The sequence below is a fragment of the Scyliorhinus canicula genome, chromosome 17, assembly GCF_902713615.1.
Source record: "Scyliorhinus canicula chromosome 17, sScyCan1.1, whole genome shotgun sequence".
Taxonomy (NCBI): Eukaryota; Metazoa; Chordata; class Chondrichthyes; order Carcharhiniformes; family Scyliorhinidae; genus Scyliorhinus; species Scyliorhinus canicula.
Genome location: NC_052162.1, coordinates 2,312,019 through 2,336,034, shown reverse-complemented (window position 1 = coordinate 2,336,034; position 24,016 = coordinate 2,312,019). Strand labels below are relative to the sequence as shown.

Below are 24,016 nucleotides of genomic sequence, written 5' to 3'. Positions count from 1 at the left end.
ACGGCTCAATTGCCAGGGCAAATAGCAGGGATAGGAGGCACCCCTGCCTCGTCCCTCGGTGCAGCCTAAAATACTCCGACCTCAGCCGGTTTGTGGATACACTTGCTACAGGGGTCTGAGACAGGCGCTTGACCCACCCTACGAATCCCTCACCAAATCCAAACCTACCTAGCGCTTCCCACAGGTACTCCCATTCCACCCGGTCAAAGGCTTTCTCTGCATCCATTGCAGTCACTACTTCTGCATCCCCTCCTTCTGAGGGCATCATGATAATGTTTAAAACAAAGAAAAGTACAGCACAGGAACAGGCCCTTTGGCCCTCCAAGCCTGTGCCGACCATGCTGCCCGTCTAAACTAAAATCTTCTGCACTTCCTGGGTCCGTATCCCTCTATTCCCATCCTATTTATGTATTTGTCAAGATGCCCCTTAAATGTCACTATCGTCCCTGCTTCCACCACCTCCCCGGCAGCGAGTTCCAGGCACCCACTACCTTCTGTGTAAAAAAAACTTGCCTCCTACATCTCCTCTAAACCTTGCCCCTCGCACCTTAAATCTATGCCCCCTAGTAATTGACCCCTCTACCCTGGGGAAAAGCCTCTGACTATCCACTCTGTCTATGCCCCTCATAATTTTGTAGACCTCTATCAGGTCGCCCCTCAACCTCCGTCGTTCCAGTGAGAACAAACCGAGTTTATTCAACCGTTCCTCATAGCTAATGCCCTCCATACCAGGCAACATCCTGGTAAATCTCTTCTCCACCCTCTCTAAAGCTTCCATATCCTTCTGGTACTGTGGCGACCAGAATTGAACACTATACTCCAAGTGTGGCCGAACTACGGTTCTATACAGCTGCAACATGACTTGCCAATTCTTATACTCAATGATGACCTTCTCCACCTATATTGCCCCTTTCAGTGACCTGTGGACCTGTACACCTAGATCTCTCTGACTTTCAATACTCTTGAGGGTTGTACCATTCACTGTATATTCCCTACCTGCATTAGACCTTCGAAAATGCATTACCTCACATTCATCTGGATTAAATTCCAACTGTCATCTCTCCGCCCAAGTCTCTAAACGATCTAAATCCTGCTGTATCCTCTGACAGTCCTCATTGCTATCCACAATTCCACCTACCTTTGTGTCGTCTGCAAACTTACTAATCAGACCAATTACATTTTCCTCCAAATCATTTATATATACTACGAACAGCAAAGGTCCCAGCACTGATCCCTGCGGAACACCACTAGTCACAGCCCTCCAATTAGAAAAGCACCCTTCCATTGCTACTCTCTGCCTTCTATGACCTAACCAGTTATGCATCCACCTTGCCAGCTCACCCCTGATGCCGTGTGACTTCAATCTTTTGTACCAGTCTACGATGAGGGACCTTGTCAAAGGCCTTACTGAAGTCCATATAGACAACATCCACTGCCCTACCTGCATCAATCATCTTTGTGACCTCTTCGAAAAACGCTCATCAAGTTAGCAGCCTCCTCACATTTGCGTTCAAATTGCCTGCCCTTGACGAAACCCGTCTGATCCTCATCAATCACGCCCGGGACACAGTCCTCTATTCTAGGAGCCAGAATTTTAGCCAGCAGTTTGGCATCCAAGAGCGATATCGGCCTGTGGGACCCACACTGAAGCGGATCTTTCTCCCTCTTCAGGATGAGTGAGATAGAAGCCTGCGACATCGTCGGGGGGAGGGTTCCTCTCTCCTTAGCCTCGTTAAAAGTTCTTAGCAGGAGTGGGCTCAGCAGCTCCGAGAATTTCTTGTAAAATTCTACAGAGAAGCCATCCGGTCCCAGGACCTTGCTCGACTGCATACTTTCTAGGCCCTTAACTATCTCCTCCAACTCAATCGGGGCCCGCAGACCCTCGTCCACCCTCAAGAACCTCAATTGGTCCATAAATTGCTTCCTCCCTTTCCCTCCCACCGGGGGCTCTGACTCATACACTTTACGAAAACTCCTTGAAGACTTTGTTGATCTTCTCTGGGCCCAAGACCGTATTACGTGCCTTATCCCTCACTCCCCCAATCTCCCTGGCCACCTCTCTCCTGCGAAGGTGGGGCGCCAGCATCCTACTTGCTTTCTCTCCACACTCGTAGACTGCCCCTTTCACCTTCCTCAGCTGTGGCTCATCCTTCCAAGTGGTCAGCAGATCAAACTCCGCCTGCAGTCTCCGGTGCTCCTTTAGTAGTGCTCCTCAGGGGTCTCCGTGTACCTCCTCTCTACTCTGAGTATCTCTCCCATCAGCCTCTCCCTCTTCTTTTTATGGAACCTAAAGGAGATCAACTCCCTTCTGACAACTGCCTTCATAGCCTTCTAGACCATTGTTGCTGTTGCCTCCCCTTTAACATTTGTTGTCACAGTTTTGGATGCTCCTTATCCGCTCGCACACCTCTTCATCCTCTAGCAGTTCCACATCTAGTCTCCAGAGAGGGCGCTGCCCTCCCTCCGCCCCTAGTCGCAAGTCCACCCAGTGCGGGGCATGGTCTGAGACAGCAATGGCCGAATACTCTACCCCCTCCACCCTTGGGATTAACGCCCTGCTCAACACAAAAAAGTCAATCCGAGAGTACACTTTGTGAATGTGGGAGAAAAAAAGAGAACCCCTTCGCACTTGGCTGCACGAATGTCCATGGGACCACGCTCCCCCCATCCGATCCATAAACTCCCTCAGGGCCTTGGCCGCCGCCTGTCTCTTCCCTGACCTGGACTTAGACCGGTCCAATGCCGGATCCAGGACTGTGTTGAAGTACACCCCCATTATCAAATTACTTGACTCCCAAGTCTGGGATTTTACCCAGCATGCGCCTCATGAATTCCATGTCGTCCCAGTTCGGGGCATAGACGTTCACTAAAAGCACCCGTACCCCCTGCAGCTTCCCACTCACCATAACGTACCTGCCCCCCTTTGTCCGCCACAATACTCCTTGCTTTGAATGCCACCCGTTTTCTGACCAGAATTGCCACCTCTCTGGTCTTCGAGTCTAACCCCAAATGGAACATCTGACCCACCCATCTCCTCCTTAACCTCGTTTGGTCAGCGAGTTTTAAATGCGTCTCCTGTAGCATAGCCACATACACCTTTAATCCCTTTAAGAGCGAGAACAAGCAGACCCTCTTGACCGGCCCGTTCAGACCCCTCACATTCAATGTGATCAGCCGGGGGGGGGGGGGGGGGGTTAAGCCACACACCCCCGCCGCCGACTAGCCATCTCCCTTTTTCGGCCAACCACGCGCTCGCAGCCCCCGCTCGCTCCAGCCCTCCCACCGGAGGCCCCCCCAACCCGACACTCCATCTGTACCCAAAAGTTGGCTCCCCTTCAGTCAGCAAAGCAGCACCCCATTTCCCCCCCTCCCCTGCCAACCACCCGCTTAGCACCGATTTTCCCCCCATAACGCTTCCGTAAATCAGCTGACCCATGCTGACCCTGGCCGCTCCCGCCTCTATCCCCAATCTCACTGTTGTTTCCTCCTTCAGGCACCCAACCTCCCCTCCCCCACAGCACAGCTTAATAAATGTCCACGCCCAGAACCTCTGACTCAATGCTAATTGAGCCATGGTTGACACGTTAAATTGTAAATAGCTGATGTACCAGAACGTCCCTGACGATGTCCTGCAAATACAAGTCTGCCAGCTCATAAATTACCTCTTTATTCCAACTAATTTGCCCCAATCCATGCTGATATATAATCCCCAACCCCATGAGTGTTGTGTGATAAGGTCTTGATGGAACCTCTTTGAAATCCAACTAAATCTCTTCACTGCTTCCCCCTTATCCACTTTACAATTTATAAGCTTAAAAACTTCAGGGTTTCGTTCATAAGACATAGGAGCAGAAACAAGTCTGCTCCGCCATTCAATCATGGCTGATATTTTTCTCATCCCCATTCTCCTGCCTTTTCCCCATAACCCCTGATCCCCTTTCATAAATCTGGACCCAGTCATGATTTTCAAAGTGCCTTGGTAGCTGTTATGAATATCAACAGAAACTGAATCTGTGATGAATGAATTATGCGGAGAGTGGAGGATTAAAAAAACACTTTATTTACTCCGGCTATTGTAATGGATTGGATAGTGCTGTGGTGGCTGAGAATGGCACCAAAAGTCAGCATGAATACTTTATCACAAGCACTGGTTACGCATTATTCTCTTATTTCCCATGGCTGTTTTAGCTCATCTTATTTTCAAACAAATTTTCTCCACCAGTGCTTTCCTGTTGTTTCTAAAGGTACAGTTTCCTTGCACGGATGCAGCTGCTCACACCCTTTGGGATTTCCCTGCCATTATTCATTTCTGATCTTTGATCAATTACTAGCCATACAATTTGAATGCAAGGAGCATTGCAGCCACGTCTAATCATGCATTCACCCAACAGTAACCTCTCGACAAGGGAATGCAATCCTGGCCATTTTTATGCTCAATACACCAGGGCAGAGGTCAATTGTACTTGTTTTTACTTTTGCCAATGAGAGGATTGTGACAGCCATGGATGAGGTTTGCAAGGAAAATAAACTGGGATCTGCTTATTAGTGATGTGCAAAACCAATTATTAAGATGTTCAAATCCATCAGCTCAGGCTATCAAAGTTGAAACGAGGAAGGGAGAAGGCAAGTTTACAAATTATATCTATTGACACATAACTACGATTTGAAAAGTTTGACTGCAGAGGTTCTGTAGCTTGTGGTCAGAACAGGAACACTGATCAATGTATAGAGTGACAATGCAACAAAACAGAAGAGGAAATTGCTGGGGCCTTGACGGTAATCTTTGTATCCTCATTGGCTACAGGTGACGTTCCAGAGGACTGGAGAGTAGCCAATGTTGTTTCATTGTTTAAGGGCAGCAGGGATAATCCCGGTGAGCCTTGCTAAAGACAGGATTTACTCACATTTGAAAACAAATGCACTTAGCAGTGATGGACAGCATGGTTTTGCGAAGGGGAGGTCGCACCTCACTAATTTGATCCGTGTTTTTCGAGGAAGTGACAAAGATGATAGATGAGGGAAAGGCAGTAGATGTTGTATACATGGACTGCAATAAAGCCTTTGACAAGGTACCTCACGGTAGATTGGTACAAAAAGTGAACTCACATGGATCAGAGAAGGGCTGGCAAGTTGGATACAAAACTAAGGCAACACTGTGGCAAGCACTGTAGTCTCACGGCGTCGAGGTCCCAGGTTCGATTCCGGCTCTGGGTCACTGTCCGTGTGGAGTTTGCACATTCTCCCTGTGTTTGCGTGGGTTTCACCCCATAACACAAAGATATGCAGGGTAGGTGGACTAGCCACGCTAAATTGCTCCAATTGGATGAATTCGGTACTTTAAAAAGAAAAGTTGGATACAGAACTAGCTTGGGCACAGAAGACAGAGTAACAATAGAAGGGTGCTTTTTGGAATGGAAGGCTGTGACCAGTGCCGTTCCACCATCAGTTCTGGGACCTTTGTTGTTCGCAGCGTATAGAAATGATTTGAAAGAAAATGTAGCTGGTTTGATCAGTAAGTTCGCAAATGACACAAAAATTGGTGGAGTTGCGGATAGTGAAGAGGATTGTCAGAGCATACAGCAGGATATAAACTGGCTGGAGTCTTGGGGGCGAAAAAATGGCAGATGGAGTTTAATCCGGAAAGTGTGAGATAATGCACTAGGAAGGTCCAATGCATGTAGGAATTACAGAATAAATGGTAGAACTCTTGCGAGTATTGACAGGCAGAGAGATCTGGGCATGCATGTCTACTGATCACTGAAAGTGGCAACACATGTGGATAAAATGGTCAAGAAGGCATACGGCATGCTGGCCTTCATCGGTTGGGCACTGAATATAAAAATTCTGGATGTCACATTACCAGAAGGATGTGGATACTTTAGAGAGGGTACAGAAGTGGTTTTACTAGGATGTTGCCTCGTATGGAAGGCATTAGCTATGAGAAGAGATTAGATAAACTCGGTCTGTTCTCATTGGAATGACGGAGATTGAGACACAACCCGATAGATGTCGACAAGATTATGAGTGGCATCGACAGAGTGGATAGTCAGATGCTCTTTCCTAGGGTAGGAGAGTAAAGTACCAGGGCACATAGGTTTAAAGAGCGTAGGGGAAAGTTTTGAACAGATGTGCGAGGCAAGTTTTTTTTTCAAACACAGAATGTGGTAAATATATGGAACGCGCTGCCTGGGGAGGTGGCGGAAGCAGGTACGATAGCGGCATTTAAGGGGCACCGAGAGAAATATATGAATAGGGTGGGAATGGAAGGATACGGACTCCGTAAGTGCAGACGGTTTTAGTTTAGGCAGGTTCCATGGTCGGCACAGGCTTGGAGGGCCGAAGGGCCTGTTCCTGTGCTGTATTGTTTTGTGTTATTTGGAGCTTATAAGTGGAATAGTTTAGAAGAGGGTATCAGATTCCTTACTTATGAAACATTTTGAACAACAAAACATTGCAATGCATCAAAGTTCTTAGATGGAACTTTACCTACCAATCTAAGGTCTTTGTTGGAAAAGGAAAAATGCATTTAAGTCTGTTAAGTAAGGGAAGGAATGTCCAAACAGTCTGATTCTGAATTTTTGCTAGAATTGCTCAATTGAAACCGTTCAATTTTTTTCAGCACTTCAGATTATCAGGAAATATCTGCACTTTCCTGTTAATTCCTAATTAGCAGATAATGTTTACAGCTGTTTGTTCCTCTCTCAAATCTGACATCATCACTCTTCACCCCAACATCTTGCACACTGCTGCCCTATTTCCAATCTTTCTTTAATAAAAGCAAAATACTGTTGATTCTAAAGCAAAGTGCTGGAAATATTCAGCAGATCCAACAGCATCTGTGGAGAGAAAAATATTGTTGATCTGAGGTTAATCTTCCTCAGTTTCTCTCTCCAGACGTGCCGAGTCTTACCAACATTTTGTTTTTATTCCAACCTCCCATTCCATAGTTCTGGAACATGTTGTCATCTCTAAAATCTGTGTCCATCTTTTCTAGAACTCATGTTTGATCCTACCGATCACGTTTCAGTCTCTGCCACCACAGTACCAAAATGGCTATTAAAGTCACAAAGATTGTCCTTTCTGACTGTGACAGGGGTAAAGTTTCTCTCCTTATCGTTCTCAACTTGTCTGCAGCCTTTGACAACACCATCCCTCTGTCATCCACCTGGGTGAGGCTGCTCACACGTGGGGCCATTCTAACCAGTCCAATCATAGCCAGAGCATCAGCTACATTCCTTCTCTTCCAACTCCCTCAATGTTAGCTCTGGTGTCCCCCGGTACCCAACTTTAACCACAAGCTTCTGTTTCTCATCTACAGAGAAGCATGGAAAATGTTCTGCCCCTTTGGCAACTGCTCCGATGAGCGAACAATACCCAGCTATTTCTCACCACCACCTCTTTTGACCTCTCTACTGTCCACTGACATCCAGTACTGGATCAGCAGAAATTTCCTCCAAGTAAATAGTCACAAACTCCATTCCTTCATCACCAACGCCATCCCTCTCCCAGCAACTCTGAGGCTTAACCAGACTGTTCACATCGAGGTACTGTAGACAAGAACTTCAGAGAGCTCTGGGAACAACAGCAAAGCCTACCGTCCCAGGGCTCTCTTCTTCCTTCCCCCCCCCCCCCCCCCACCACTGCCAGTGCCCTCCCACCCCACCCCCTCACACCCAGTGCCCTCCCTCCCTCTACCTCACTCCGGGGCCCCCTCCCCCTCACTCCGGGGCCCTCTCTTCCTGCACTGACAAGCTGAGCTGTGCAGGAAGTGAAATAAGTGCAGCCTCGACAGGGCCCTCGCTCCGGGGGGCCCACCCTCTCCCTCGCTCCAGGGGGCCCACCCTCTCCCTCGCTCCAGGGGGCCCACTCTCCCTCACTCCGGGGGCCCACTCTCCCTCACTCCGGGGGCCCACTCTCCCTCACTCCGGGGGCCCACTCTCCCTCACTCCGGGGGCCCACTCTCCCTCACTCCGGGGGCCCACTCTCCCTCACTCCGGGGGCCCACTCTCCCTCACTCCGGGGCCCACTCTCCCTCACTCCGGGGCCCACTCTCCCTCACTCCGGGGGCCCCCTCTCCCTCACTCCGGGGGCCCACTCTCCCTCACTCCGGGGGCCCACTCTCCCTCACTCCGGGGGCCCACTCTCCCTCACTCCGGGGGCCCACTCTCCCTCACTCCGGGGGCCCACTCTCCCTCACTCCGGGGGCCCGCTCCCTCACTCCGGGCCCACTCCTTCACTCCGGGCCCACTCCCTCACTCCGGGGGCCCGCTCCCTCACTCCGGGCCCACTCCTTCACTCCGGGCCCACTCCCTCACTCCGGGCCCACTCCCTCACTCCGGGGGCCCACTCCTTCACTCCGGGCCCACTCCCTCACTCCGGGCCCACTCCCTCACTCCGGGGCCCACTCCCTCACTCCGGGGGCCCACTCTCCCTCACTCCGGGGGCCCACTCTCCCTCACTCCGGGGCCCACTCCCTCACTCCGGGGCCCACTCCCTCACTCCGGGGGCCCGCTCTCCCTCACTCCGGGGGCCCACTCTCCCTCACTCCGGGGCCCACTCCCTCACTCCGGGGCCCACTCCCTCACTCCGGGGCCCACTCCCTCACTCCGGGGGCCCAGTCCCTCACTCCGGGGCCTCTCCCTCACTCCGGGCCCACTCCCTCACTCCGGGGGCCCACTCCTTCACTCCGGGCCCACTCCCTCACTCCGGGGCCCACTCCCTCACTCCGGGGGCCCACTCCCTCACTCCGGGCCCACTCCCTCACTCCGGGGCCCACTCCCTCACTCCGGGGGCCCAGTCCCTCACTCCGGGGGCCCACTCCCTCACTCCGGGCCCACTCCCTCACTCCGGGGCCCACTCCCTCACTCCGGGGCCCACTCCCTCACTCCGGGCCCACTCCCTCACTCCGGGCCCACTCCCTCACTCCGGGGGCCCACTCCCTCACTCCGGGGCCCACTCTCCCTCACTCCGGGGCCTCTCCCTCACTCCGGGCCCTCTCCCTCACTCCGGGCCCTCTCCCTCACTCCGGGGCCCACTCCCTCACTCCGGGCCCACTCCCTCACTCCGGGGCCCACTCCCTCACTCCGGGGCCCACTCCCTCACTCCGGGGCCCGCTCCCTCACTCCGGGCCTCACTCCCTCACTCCGGGGCCCACTCCCTCACTCCGGGGCCCACTCCCTCACTCCGGGGCCCACTCCCTCACTCCGGGCCTCCCTCACTCCGGGGCTCCCTCGCTCTCACCTTGCAGCTCTCGGTCTCCTGGCCGCTCTGACAGAAGCTGACGGGCGCCAGGCCGGGCAGGTAGAAGGGTCGGGCGGGCTGCAGCAGGAGGGTGAAGAGGAGCAGGGCGGGCGGCCCGGGCCTCAGGCGGCCGCGGCCTCTCTGCAGTGACGGCGCCGACATGGAACGGGAGCGGACCGAGCGAGAGCGCGGGGCCTTGTGGGAGGGTGCGGCAGCGCCCCGCCTCCTGCCGGCGCCATGGCAACCACTCCCTGGCAACCGGGCTCCATGGCAACCACTCCCTGGCAACCGGGCTCCATGGCAACCACTCCCTGGCAACCGGGCTCCATGGCAACCACTACCTGACAAGAAGGTTCCTTCGCAACTGGGCGCCATGGCAACCACTCCCTGGCAACCGGGCTCCATGGCAACCACTCCCTGGCAACCGGGCTCCATGGCAACCACTACCTGACAACAAGGTTCCTTCGCAACCCGGCGCCATGGCAACTACTCCCTGGCAACCGGGCTCCATGGCAACCACTCACTGGCAACCGGGCTCCATGGCAACACTCCCTGGCAACCAGTCTCCCAAGCAACTGGGCACCCTAGCAACAGGATTCCTGGCAACTGGGCGCAATGGCAACCACTCCCTGGCAACAGGGCTCCCTAGAAACAGGGCTCCATGGCAACCACTACCTGGCAACTGGGTTCCCAGCAACCGAGCTCCCTGGCAACAAAGTTCATTAGCAACTGGGTGTCATGGCAACCAAGCTCCCTGGTAATAGGGCTCCCTAGCAACTGGGCTCCTTGGCAACCAGGCATCATGTCAACCACTCCCTGGCAACAGGGCACCCTAGCAACTGGGCTCCATGGCAAACTAACTCCCTGGCAACAGGGCTCACTAGCAACTGGGCTCCCTGACAACCGAGCTCCCTGGCAACAGGGCACCCGAGTGTTGTGTTAAGCACAATAAGATAACACGGGCTGAAACTGGATGCAGCTTTACCTGAGAGATACTCCACACCTTGAAGTTAGTTCAATCTGATTTATTGAACCTGTCACACAGTTAGCTCAATCCTCTGTGCGTTCGACTCTCTGCTAACCTAGTGTGATTAATCTGTCTGACTGAACCAGACCAACTCCACGTGCCGTAGGAGTTATATGATATGTACACCCTGACTCACACTGTAGATGTCACCAGTGGAAAGAGACGGAGTGTGAGTGCCTCGTGCCTTTATAGTGGGAAACCACCCGCAAGTGTTCTGACTACTGATTGGTTATGTCCTGTTCTCTGTGTTCATTAGCTGCCTGCTTGTATCTCATTATGTGTATGTCTGCATATCATGACATCTCCCCTTTTGAAATGTTTTTCTATGGCCTATGTGAAAGTATTTACATGTGTAGTCTGAAAAATGTACTTATTTACATACAGTAGCAGATGGGAATGATACATAGATGATTTGGATTGGATTGGATTTGTTTATTGCCACGTGTACCGAGGTACAGTAAAAAGTATTTTTCTGCAAGCAGCTCAACAGATCATTCAGTACATGGAAGAAAAGGGAATTAAACAAAATTCAAGAAAATACAAGAAAATACATGAGAATACATAATAGGGCAACACAAGTTATACAATGTAACTACATAAGCATTGGCATCGGTTGAAGCATACAGGGTGTAGTGTTAATGAGGTCAGTCAATAAGAGGGTCATTTAGGAGTCTGTTAACAGTGGGGAAGAAGCTGTTTTTGAGTCTGTTCGTGCGTGCGTGGAGCTGGGGACCAAGGGCAATGTGTCCAAGTTTGCAAACGACACTAAGATGAGTGGTAAAGCAAAAAGTGCAGAGGATACTGGAAGTCTGCAGAGGGATTTGGATAGGTTAAGTGAATGGACTAGGGTCTGGCAGATGGAATACAATGTTGACAAATGTGAGGTTATCCATTTTGGTAGGAATAACAGCAAAAGAGATTATTATTTAAATGATAAAATATTAAAACATACTACTGTGCAGAGAGACTTGGGTGTGCTAGTGCATGAGTCTTAAAAAGTTGGTTTACAGGTGCAACAGGTGATTAAGAAGGTGAATGGAATTTTGAAGGTCCGAGAGCTTCACAACTTCTGGGTAGTTAGAAAAATAATCAATGATTAACACATAATCACGACCATTGGCATGAAAGAGGTCAATGCCTACCTTGGACCACGAGGAGGTCACGATTTCATGCTGCTGAAGTGTCTCCTTGCCCTGTGTTGGCTGGAAGCGTTGACAGGTCGGACAGTTGAGGACCATATTTGAGATGTCCTGACTAATCCCAGGCCAGTAGACAGCTTGCCTGGCTCTGCGCCTGCACTTCTCAACACCCAGATGTCCCTCGTGGATTTGCCAGAGCACCAAGCTCTGGAGGCTGAGTGGAATGACAAAGCAGTCCAGCTTGAGGAGGATACCATCAACCAACGTCAGGTTGTCCTTCACATTGAAGAATTGAGGGCACTCCCCTTTTTGCCAGCCATGGCGAGGTGGCGCATGAAACGCTGCAGAAGAGGGTCTTTGGCTGTCTCCTCACGAATGCGAATCACATTTTCATCCGATGCCAGGAGGTTGCTGGCCCACAGCTGCACCTGTGATTCAATCTGTTGGACGAATGCCAGCGGGTCAGCAGGCAAGGTTATGGAGCGGGACAAGGCATCCACAATAATGAGCTCCTCGCCAGGAGTGTACACGAGTTCAAAGTCATACCTCCGGAGTCTGAGGAGGATACACTGCAGCCGGGGCGACATGTCATTCAGGTCCTTGTGGATAATGTGGACCAGAGGCCTGTGGTCCGTCTCGACAGAAGAACATCGGCAGGCCGTAGAAATAATCGTGGAACTTGAGAATTCCAGTGAGAAGGCCCAGGCATTCCTTTTCAATTTGGGTATACCACTGCTCGGTGGGTGTCATTGCCCATGATGCGTAGGTAACCAATGCCCAGGATGAGGTGTCATCACGCTGGAGCAACACCACACCGATGCCGTCCTGGCTCGCATCTGTCGAGATTTTCATTTCCCTGTCAGGGTCAAAAAATGCCAATACAGGTGCAGCGGTGAGCTTGGCTTTCAGCTCCAACCACTCTGCTTGATGAGCTGCCTGCCACTCAAAGGCAGTGGACTTTTTCACCAGGTGTCTGAGGGCCGTGGTGTGTGAGGCCAGCTTTGGGACAAACGCCCAATAAGTTTACCATGCCTAAAAAAACGCAGTACTGCCTTCTTGTCTTCAGGGGTCTTCATGGCTTCGATGGCCTTGACCTTGTCTGTGTCCAGGCGCACACCCTGCTGAGAGATCTGATCACCTAAGAAGTTAAGTGTCGACATACCAAAGCAACACTTGGCCCTGTTCAGCTTGAGGCCATTGGCATGGACATGGCGGAATACCCGCTGGAGACGAGAGGTGTGCTCTTCGGGGGTTGCGGACCAAATGATAACGTCGTCCACATACACACGAACCCCTTCAATGCCCTCCATCATCTGCTCCATGATTCTATGGAAGATCTCCGAGGCCGAGACAATGCCAAAGGGCATACAATTGTAGCAGTATCTTCAAACGATGTGTTGAAGGTTCAGAGCCTTCTGCTGGACTCATCCAGCTGAATTTGCCAGAATCCCTGTGACGCATCTAGCTTTGTGAAAAACCAGGCGTGTGCCATCTCACTTGTGTGTTCCTCCCGCTTTGGGATGGAGTAGTATTCACGCATTATATTCTGGTTGAGATCCTTGGGATCAATACAGATGCGCAGCTCACCTGAAGGCTTTTTCACACAGACCATCGAGCTGACCCAGTCAATCGGTTCTGTAACTTTGGAGATGATGCCCTGGTCCTGAAGATCCTTTAGCTGCGCCTTCAGGCACTCCTTCAATGGAGCCGGGTCCCGGCGTGGTGCGTGGAACACAGGCATGGCATCAGGCCATAACAGGATCTTGTACCGATATGGCAGAGTGGCCATCACGTCGAACACATCCGGATACTGAGCGAGGATGTTGTCAATGTCGGCTTGAAAATCCTCATTGGGGGAGGTTATTGTGTAGACCCGCCCGCTGCACAAGATGTAGCTGCTTGCATGCCTGTGCGCCGAGCAGGGAGGCCCTGTCTGGCCTGACGATTTCAAACCTTAGCCTTGCGTGATTGTTCTTGTTGGAGACAAGCAGGTGGCAGGATCCCAGGGCTGTGATGGCATTGCCGTTATAGTCCAGGAGCTGGCAGGCTGCTGGAAGGAGTTTGGGTGCCTTCTTTATGTGGTTGAAATCCGCCTGTGACAGGAGATTGGCAGCAGCACCTGTGTCCAGCATGAACTGGATTGAGCATTGATTTACTTGCGGCACCGCACGCCATTCGTCCGCAGAATCGACATTGAGGATGACAGGCGTCGTGATGATGTCGCTGAGGCATGTTCACGTGTGGTAATGATGCCCACATGGTCGGGGCACTCCAGGCAGTCGTCCTCTGGATCCGTTGTACTGCCAGGATCAGAATCCTGTAAACCTTGCTGTACACTCCTAACGCATCTGCGTTGGAATGGGGAGCGCTGGCTCCTGACTGTTGGTGCAGACCCGCACACGGCTGCATAGTGTCCAGGCTTTCCGCAATTTAAACATCGCCTGCCTCTTTAAGTGGACAGTGCCGCAGTTCGGGCACGTCATGACGTCATTACGCTCTGTGCGTCGTCACACGTGCAGTGCGGTCGGCAGACTTTCGCACTTGTGCAGTGTGGTGATCGGCCGCTTCGTTATCCCATTTGCATCGCGCCTGCGTGGGACTCCGGGAAGGGCGCGCAAAATGGCCGCTTTCATCAATGCTGAGGCGCTGCATCCGGGTGATGGCCAGCACACTCTCTGCCTCGTGGGAGGCTAGTTTCTCCTTTTCAGCCAATTTATATTGGGAATACCGATTTTTGGCGTGTTCATGCACTGTACATGTTTCAATTGCGACTGGCAGGGTCATATTCTTGATTTTTAAAAGCTGCTCTCTCAGAAGATCAGAGTAAACTCCGAAAACGATCTGGTCTCTGATCATGGAGTCAGCAATATCACCAAAGTTGCAGGACGGCACTAGTACAAAGAACAAAGAACAAAGAAAATTACAGCACAGGAACAGGCCCTTCGGCCCTCCCAGCCTGCGCCAATCCTGATCCTTTATCTAAACCTGTCTCCTATTTTCCAAGGTCTACTTCCCTCTGTTCCCCGCCCGTTCATATATCTGTCTAGATGCATCTTAAATGATGCTATCGTGCCCGCCTCTACCACCTCCGCTGGTAAAGCGTTCCAGGCACCCACCACCCTCTGCGTAAAAAACTTTCCACGCACATCTCCCTTAAACTTTCCCCCTCTCACTTTGAAATTATGACCCCTTGTAACTGACACCTCCACTCTTGGGAAAAGCTTGTTGCTATCCACCCTGTCCATACCTCTCATAATTTTGTAGACCTCAATCAGGTCCCCCCTCAACCTCCGTCTTTCCAACGAAAACAATCCTAATCTACTCAACCTTTCTTCATAGCTAGCACCTTCCATACCAGGCAACATCCTGGTGAACCTCCTCTGCACCCTCTCCAAGGCATCCACATCCTTCTGGTAATGTGGCGACCAGAACTGCACGCAGTATTCCAAATGTGGCCAAACCAAAGTCCTATACAACTGTAACATGACCTGCCAACTCTTGTACTCAATACCCCGTCCGATGAAGGCAAGCATGTTGTATGCCTTCTTGACCACTCTATCAACCTGCGTTGCCACCTTCAGGGTACAATGGACCTGAACTCCCAGATCTCTCTGCACATCAATTTTCCCCAAGACTCTTCCATTGACCATATAGTCCGCTCTTGAATTTGATCTTCCAAAATGCATCACCTCGCATTTGCCTGGATTGAACTCCATCTGCCATTTCTCTGCCCAACTCTCCAATCTATCTATATTTTGTTGTATTCTCTGACAGTCCTCCTAGCTATCTGCAACTCCACCAATAGTAGTATCATCTGCAAACGTGCTAATCAGACCACCTATACCTTCCTCCAGGTCATTTATGTAGATCACAAACAACAGTGGTCCGAGCACGGATCCCTGTGGAACACCACTAGTCACCCTTCTCCATTTTGAGACACTCCCTTCCACCACTACTCTCTGTCTCCTGTTGCCCAGCCAGTTCTTTATCCATCTAGCTAGTACACCCTGAACCCCATACGACTTCACTTTTTCCATCAACCTGCCATGGGAAACCTTATCAAACGCCTTACTAAAGTCCATGTATACGACATCTACAGCCCTTCCATCATCAATTAACTTTGTCACTTCCTCAAAGAATTCTATTAGGTTTGTAAGACATGACCTTCCCTGCACAAAACCATGCTGCCTATCACTGATAAGTCTATTTTCTTCCAGATGTGAATAGATCCTATCCCTCAGTATCTTCTCCAACAGTTTCCCTACCACTGACGTCAAGCTCACAGGTCCATAATTCCCTGGATTATCCCTGCTACACTTCTTAAACAAAGGGACAACATTAGCAATTCTCCAGTCCTCCGGGACCTCACCCGTGATCAAGGATGCTGCAAAGATATCTGTTAAGGCCCCAGCTATTTTGACCCTCGCTTCCCTCAGTAACCTGGGATAGATCCCATCCGGTCCTGGGGACTTGTCCACCTTAATGTATTTTAGAATACCCAAAACTTCCCCCTTCCGTATGACAACTTGACCGTGAGTATTTAAACATCCATCCCTAGCCTCAACATCCGTCTTGTCCCTCTCCTTTGTGAATACCGATGCAAAGTACTCATTAAGAATCTCACCCATTTCCTCTGAGTCCACGCATAAATGTCCTCTTTTGTCTTTAAGTGGGCCAATCCTTTCTCTAGTTACCCTCTTGCTCCTTACATACGAATAAAATGCTTTGGGATTTTCCTTAACCCTGTTAGCCAAAGATATTTCATGACCCCTTTTAGCCCTCTTTATTGCGCGTTTGAGATTCGTCCTACTTTCCCGATATTCCTCCAAAGCCTCATCAGTTTTGAGTTGCCTCGATCCTATGTATGCTTCCTTTTTCATCTCAGCTAGTCTCACAATTCCACCCGTCTTCCATGGTTCCCTAATCTTGCCATTTCTATCTTTAATTTTCACAGGAACATGACTGTCCTGCACTCTAATCAACCTTTCCTTAAAAGACTTCCACATTTCAAATGTGGATTTACCCTTAAACAGCTGCTCCCAATCCACATTCCCTAGCTCCTGCCGAATTTTGTTATACTCTGCCTTTCCCCAATTTAGCACTCTTCCTTTCGGACCACTCGCGTCTTTGTCCATGAGTATTCTAAAACTTACGGAATTGTGATTGCTATTCCCAAAGTAATCACCGACTGAAACATCAACCACCTGGCCGGGATCATTCCCCAATACCAGGTCCAGTATGGCCCCTTCCCGAGTTGGACTATTTACATACTGCTCTAAAAATCTCTCCTGGATGCTCCTTACAAACTCTGCTCCATCTACGCCTTCAACACTACACGAATCCCATTCAATGTTGGGGAAGTTAAAATCTCCCATCACAACCACCCTATTGCTCCTACATTTTTCTATAATCTGTCTGCATATTTGTACCTCTACTTCATGCTCGCTTTTGGGAGGCCTGTAGTAAAGTCCCAACAATGTTACTGCACCCTTCCTTTTTCTCAGCTCCACCCATATTGCCTCAGTGCTCGAATCCTCCATCGTGCCCTCCTTAATCACAGCTGTGATATCATCTCTGATGAATAATGCAACTCCTCCACCCCTTCTACCTCCCTCTCTATCCCTCCTGAAGCATCTATACCCTGGAATATTCAGTTGCCAGTCCTGCCCTTCCCTCAACCAAGTCTCAGTAATACCAATAGCATCATATTTCCAGGTACTGATCCAAGCCCTAAGTTCATCTGCCTTACCTGCTACACTTCTCGCATTAAAACAAATGCACCTCAGACCACCTTTGCGTTCATCATCTCTTCCCTGTCTACTCTTCCCCTTAGTCACATTGAGTTTATTGTCTCGTACCTTACTGGCTTTAGTTGCTGCTTCTTTACTGACCTCTAACTTCCTAATCTGGTTCCCATCCCCCTGCCACATTAGTTTAAAACCTCCCCAACAGTGTTAGCAAAAGCACCCCCTAGGACATTGGTTACAGTCCTGCCCAGGTGTAGACCATCCGATTTGTAATGGTCCCACCGCCCCCAGAACCGGTTCCAATGTCCCAAAAATCTGAACCCCCTCCCTCCTGCACCATCTCTCAAGCCACGTATTCATTCTGACTATTCTTAAATTTCTACTCTGACTTATCTCCTAACTCCCTAAATTCTGATTGTAGGACCTCATCCCTTTTTTTACCTATATCGTTGGTGCCTATATGCACCACGACAACTGGCTGTTCACCCTCCCCCTTCAGTACGTCCTGCAGCCGATCGGAGACATCCCTGACCCGAGCACCCGGGAGGCAACATACCATTCGGGAGTCTCGTTTTCGACCACAGAAATGCCTGTCTACACCCCTTACAATTGAATCCCCTATGACTATAGCCCTGCCAGTCTTTTTCCCACCCTTCTGTGCAGCAGAGCTAGCTACGGTGCCATGAGCCTGGCTACTACTGCCTTCCCCTGGTGAGACATCTCCGCCAACAGTATCCAAAACGGTATACCTGTTTCGGAGGGAGATGACTGCAGGGGACACCTGCACTGCCTTCCTGCTCTTTCTCTGCCTTTTGGTCACCCATTCCCTGTCTCCCTCACCAATCCTAATCTGCGGTGTGACCAACTCACTGAACGTGCTATCCACGACCTCCTCAGCATCGCGGATGCTCCAAAGTGAGTCACTTGACAACAGCCCCTTCACAAGCCACCTTCAAATTAGGCTGACCGCACTGCATGTATGCCAATCTCCCGGAACAGCCAATCAGTAGCTCCGCTCTGCTGCCCTCTGCTGGATGCTTGCTTGCACTCGAACTCCTCGGGTCTCTTTCGCAGGTACACCTTCAAATTAGGCTGACCGCACTGCACATATGCAAATCTCCCCGGAACAGCCAATCAGTAGCTCCGCTCTGCTGCCCTCTGCTAGTAGACGGAGGCGTTGATTGAATATATAGCGCTCAAAGATTTCATTGGTGTCCACTTCACAGTGACTGTCAAACTTGTCCAGGATGGTCTGAAACTTTGTTTTGTCCTGGCCTTCAGTGAAGTTCAGCGCGTTGAAGAGTTGGATGGCTTCATCACCCGCTGTTGAGAGGAGAAGCGCGATCTTCCTTGTATCAGACGCAGCCTCAAGGTCTGAGGCTTCGATGTACAGCAGAAACCTTTGCTTGAAAGTCCGCCAGTTGGCACTGGGAGTGCCGGAGGTCCACAACTGTTCCAGAGCCTGGATCTTCTCCATGGTCCTGGGATACATTAGCTGGTCGTCACGGAACAGATTGAGGTAAATCACCTAAGGATAGCAGTCTCCTGGTATCATGTCGTGTTAAGCACACTGAGATAACACGGGCTGCAACTGGATGCAGCTTTACCTGAGAGATACTCCACACCTTGAAGTTAGTTCAATATGATTTATTGAACCTGTCACACAGTTGGCTCAATCCTCTGTGAGTTCGACTCTCTGCTAACCTAATGTGATTAATCTGTCTGACTGAACCAGACCAACTCTTAGCCACGTGCTGTAGGAGTTATATGATATGTACACCCTGACTCACATTGCAGATGTCACCAGTGGAAAGAGGCGGAGTGTGAGTGCCTCGTGCCTTTATAGTGGGAAACCACCCCCAAGTGTTAACATAGAACACAGAGCAGTACAGCACAGAACAGGCCCTTCAGCCCTCAATGTTGTGCCGAGCATTGTCCGAAACCAAGATCAAGCTATCCCACTCCCTGTCATTCTGGTGTGCTCCATGTGCCTATCCAATAACTGCTTAAAAGCTCCTAAAGTGTACAACTCCACTATCACAGCAGGCAGTCCATTCCACACCCTAACCACTCTCTGAGTAAATAACCTACTTCAGACATCCCTCCTATATCTCCCACCCTGAATCTTATAGTTATGCCCTCTAGTAACAGCTACATCCACCCGAGGAAATAGTCTCTGAACGTCCACTCGATCTGTCTCCCTCATCATCTTATAAACCTCTATTAAGTTGCCTCTCATCCTCCTCCGCTCCAAAGAGAAAAGCCCTAGCTCCCTCAACCTTTCCTCATAAGACCTATCCTGCAAACCAGGCAGCATCCTGGTAAATCCCCTTTGCATCCTTTCCAATGCTTCCACATCCTTCCTATAATAAGGTGACCAGAACTGCACACAATACTCCAAATGTGGTCTCACCAGGGTCATGTATAGTTGCAGCATAACCCCGCGGCTCTTAAACTCAAGCCCCCTGTTAATAAACGCTAACACACTATAGGCCTTCTTCACGGCTCTATCCACTTGAGTGGCAACCTTCAGAGATCTGTGGACATCAACCCCAAGATCTCTCTGTTCCTCCACATTCCTCAGAACCCTGCCGTTGACCCTGTAATCCGCATTCAAATTTTTCCTACCAAAATGAATCACTTCGCACTTATCAGGGTTAAACTCCATCTGCCATTTTTCGGCCCAGCTCTGCATCCTATCAATGTCTCTTTGCAGCCTACAACAGCCCTCCACCTCATCCACTACTCCACCAATCTTGGTGTCATCAGCAAATTTACTGACCCATCCTTCAGCCCTCTTCTCCAAGTCATTGATAAAAATCACAAATAGCAGAGGACCCAGCACTGATCCCTGTGGTACACCGCTGGTAACTGGTCTCCAGTCTGAACATTTTCCATCCACCACCATCCTCGGTCTTCTATGTGATAGCCAGTTACTTATCCAATTGATCAAATTTCCCTCTATTCCACACCTCCTTACTTTCTTCATGAGCTGACCATGGGGAACTTTATCAAACGCCTTACTGAAATCCATGTATACAACATCAACTGCTCTACCATCATCTACACACTTAGTTACCTCCTCAAAGAATTCAATCAAATTTGTGAGGCAAGACTTACCCTTCATGAATCCATGTTGACTATCCCGGATTAAGCTGCATCTTTCCAAATGGTCATAAATCCTATCCTTCAGGACCTTTTCCATTAACTTACCGACCACCGAAGTAAGACTAACCGGCCTATAATTACCAGGGTTGTTCCTATTCCCTTTCTTGAACAGAGGAACAACATTCGCCACTCTCCAGTCCTCTGGCACTATCCCCGTGGACCGTGAGAACCCAAAGATCAAAGGCAAAGGATCTGCAATCTCATCCCTTGCGTCCCAAAGAATCCTTGGATATATCCCATCTGGGCCAGGGGACTTGTCGACTGTTATAACCTGCCTGCTTACCATTGGCTGGGGACTAATGACAATCCCACAATCCTGTGGGAGTATGAGCTTCCCCAATGAGGGGGGGGGGGGGCGGAGAAATCATTAGCAGACTCCCTGCATAAATAGAGCTGGCCAGTTTGGAAGCAGCAGAGAGCGAGGAGTGAGCAGCAAGGGAAGTTGCTGCTGCTTTATATATATGTTATTGTAAAGAAATGTTATTTCTTTGTATCCTGAAAACACGTGCTGAATTCTTCGTGGCCCTCACAAAATCGACCCTCGGGTTTTTCAAAATTGCTAATGCATCCTTCCTCAGAACATCTACCTCCTCCTGCCTATCCGCCCGCATCATATGGCCTCAAAAACATGGCCCCTGTCCTTGGTGAACACTGAAGAAAAGTTTTCCTTGATCCGACCCGCCAACGACTTCTCATGCCCCCTCCTAGCTCTCCTAAGCCCTTTTTTTTAGCTAATTCCTTGCTACCTTGTAACCCTCAAGCGACCCAACTGAACCTTGTTTTCTCATCCTTACATATTCTTCCTGTTTCCTCTTGACAAGACATTCAACCTCTTTTGTGAACCATGGTTCCCTCACACGGCCATTTCCTCCCTGCCTGACAGGGACATACCTATCAAGGACACGCAGTATTTGTTCCTTGAACAAGCTCCACTTTTCATTTGTGCCTTTCCCTGACAGTTTCTGTTCCCATCTTCTGCTCCCTAATTCTTGCCTAATCGCATCATAATTACCCCTCCCCCAATTATAAACCTTGCCCTGCCGGATGGCCCTACCCCTCTCCATTGCAATAGTGAAAGACACCGAATTGTGGTCACTATCTCCAAAGTGCTCTACCACAAACAAAGCTAACACTTCCCGCATTTGGAGTATTGTGTGCAGTTCTGGTCGCCACATTATAGGAAGGATGTGGAAGCATTGGAAAGGGTGCAGAGGAGATTTACAAGGATGTTGCCTGGTATGGAGGGAAAACCTTATGAGGAAAGGCTGAAGGACTTGAGGCTGTTTTCGTTGGAGAGAAGAAGGTTACGAGGTAATTTAATTGAGGCATACAAGATGATCAGAGGATTAGATAGGGTGGACAGTGAGAGCCTTTTTCCTCGGATGGTGATGTCCAACACGAGGGGACATAGCCTTAAATTGAGGAGAGATAGATACAGGACAGATGTCAGAGGTAGGTTCTTTACTCAGAGAGTAGTAAGGGCGTGGAATGCCCTGCCTGCAACAGTAGTGGACTCGCCAACACTAAACGCATTCAAATGGTCATTGGATAAGCATATGGACGATAAGGGAATAGTGTAGAGGGACTTTAGAGGGGTTTCACAGGACGGCGCAACATCGAGGGCCGAAGGGCCTGTACTGCGCTGTAATGTTCTATGTTCTATGGCCCGGTTCATTACTGTGGTGAACCACTGTACACCTGTATTAGGGGATGGAAGGTAGGATCTGTATTACAGGTTCGCCGGTAGCCCCTGCCGGCTAGCACCGCCCAGTAGGAGGAGTATAAATATGTGTGTCCTCCATTGATCTGCCATTTCGCCAGCTGCAGCTGGAGGCCACACATCTGACTGCAATAAAGCCACAGTTGTACCCAACCTTAGTCTTTGTGCAATTGATCGTGCATTAATTTATTGCAGTCAGATTTTCAACAAGATGGATATCCGAATCAAACCAGATCGCCTGCAGCTCGATCCGCACTCGCCCGATGCCAGAAAAGACTTTAATCACTGGCTAGCTTGCTTCGAGGCTTACATCAACTCAGCAACCCCCACGCCGACGGAGGCTCAGAAGATACAGGTCCTGTACTCTGGGTTGAGCTCCAGCATGTTCCCGCTGATCCAGGACGCACCGACTTATGCGGAAGCCATGGCACTCCTCAAAGAGAACTACGCACAGATAGCGAACACGCTCTTCGCCAGGCAGTACTCGCCACTCGCTCTCAACTCCCTGGTGAGTCCATCGAAGAATTCTGGTGGGCCCTAATCCCACTCGTCCGGGACTGTGACTGTCAGGCGTTATGACCACCGAAGATTCTAATCTCCTCATGCGCGATGCGCTCATAACGGGGATTGGGTCGGACCTCATCCGACAGCGACTGCTGGGAGGGACTACGCTCGACCTAGCGGAGACAAAAATATTAGCGTTCTCCATGACGGTCGCCTCCCGTAATGTTCAGGCCTACCCCTCACACAGCATGGCCCACCCCTCCTATCCCTCCTGGACCCTGCAAACAATCCCCCCAGCTGAGGCCCTGCCTAGCGAATACGCCTGTGCCACATGCCAATCCGCGCACCCCGGGGGTCCCCGCTGCTACTTCTGCGGCCAGCAGAAGCACCCCCGCCAACGCTGCCCGGCCCGCACTGCCACTTGCAAGTCTTGTAACAAAAAGGGCCACTTCGCCATAGTGTGCCAGGCCCGCGTAGTCGCCGCTATCGCCCCCTCCCCCCTGACAAACGCACAATGGGCGCCGCCATCTCCTTCCCCTCAGTCCACGTGCGGCTCATGGGCGCCGCCATTTTGCTCCCTGCAGGAACTCCAGACGCCGCCATCTTGTCTTCCCCACGGGGCAGGAACGCCAACGACATCCCACGACCTGGGCCCCCAACACTCTCCGTCTGAAACCTCTGACGATCACCCACAGCTCACCTCAATGACGCTGGACCAGTCTCGTCCACACAACCTGGCCACCACTTCGACAACGGTGAAAATCAACGGCCATGGGACTGTTTAGCACAGGGCTAATTCGCTGGCTTTGAAAGCAGACCAAGCAGGCCAGCAGCACGGTTCGATTCCCGTAACAGCCTCCCCGAACAGGCGCCGGAATGTGACGACTAGGGGCTTTTCACAGTAACTTCATTTGAAGCCTACTCGTGACAATAAGCGATTTTCATTTTTCATTCATTTCATTTTCTTGCCTGCTGGAATCCGGGAGCACCGAAAACTTCATACACCCGGATACGGTAAGGCGCTGCGCCCTTGTGGTCCACCCGCCAATCAACGGATCTCCCTGGCCTCCGGATCCCATTCTGTCCCGATCCGAGAGTTCTGTGTGGTCAATCTCACAGTCCAGGGCGTAGAATTCAACGGTTTCCGTCTCTACGTCCTTCCTAAACTCTGCGCTGCACTATTGCTGGGCCTGGATTTCCAGTGCAATCTCCAGAGCCTCACCCTCAATTGCGGCAGGCCCCTACCACCACTCACCGTTTGCGGCCTCGTGACCCTAAAGGTCGACCCCCCCCTCACTCTCCTCACTGACCAACGGTCGGTAGCCTTCATGTTCAATAACACACAGCGGGGCAAGATCAAAAACGATAAAATCTTGCGGTGGAGAATTGACTATAATTACTTTGTCACCCCTGGGTCACACGACTGTACCACCTTGTCAAGGCTCGCAACCTGCCGCACTTCTACCAGCCG

The 24,016-nt window shown here is 50.7% G+C and overlaps 1 protein-coding gene across 1 annotated transcript in view; it reads right to left on the bottom strand.

Annotated features, from left to right (window-relative positions):
• LOC119951679 (transmembrane 9 superfamily member 2-like) overlaps positions 1-9,447 on the bottom strand; it is a 158,630-nt gene extending 149,183 nt beyond the window's left edge. The window contains exon 1 of the mRNA XM_038774902.1: positions 9,241-9,447. Coding sequence (XP_038630830.1) covers positions 9,241-9,402 — 162 coding nt within the window. The 5' untranslated portion in view covers positions 9,403-9,447. The remainder of the gene's footprint in view (positions 1-9,240) is intronic.
• Between the last annotated feature and the right edge of the window lie 14,569 nt (positions 9,448-24,016).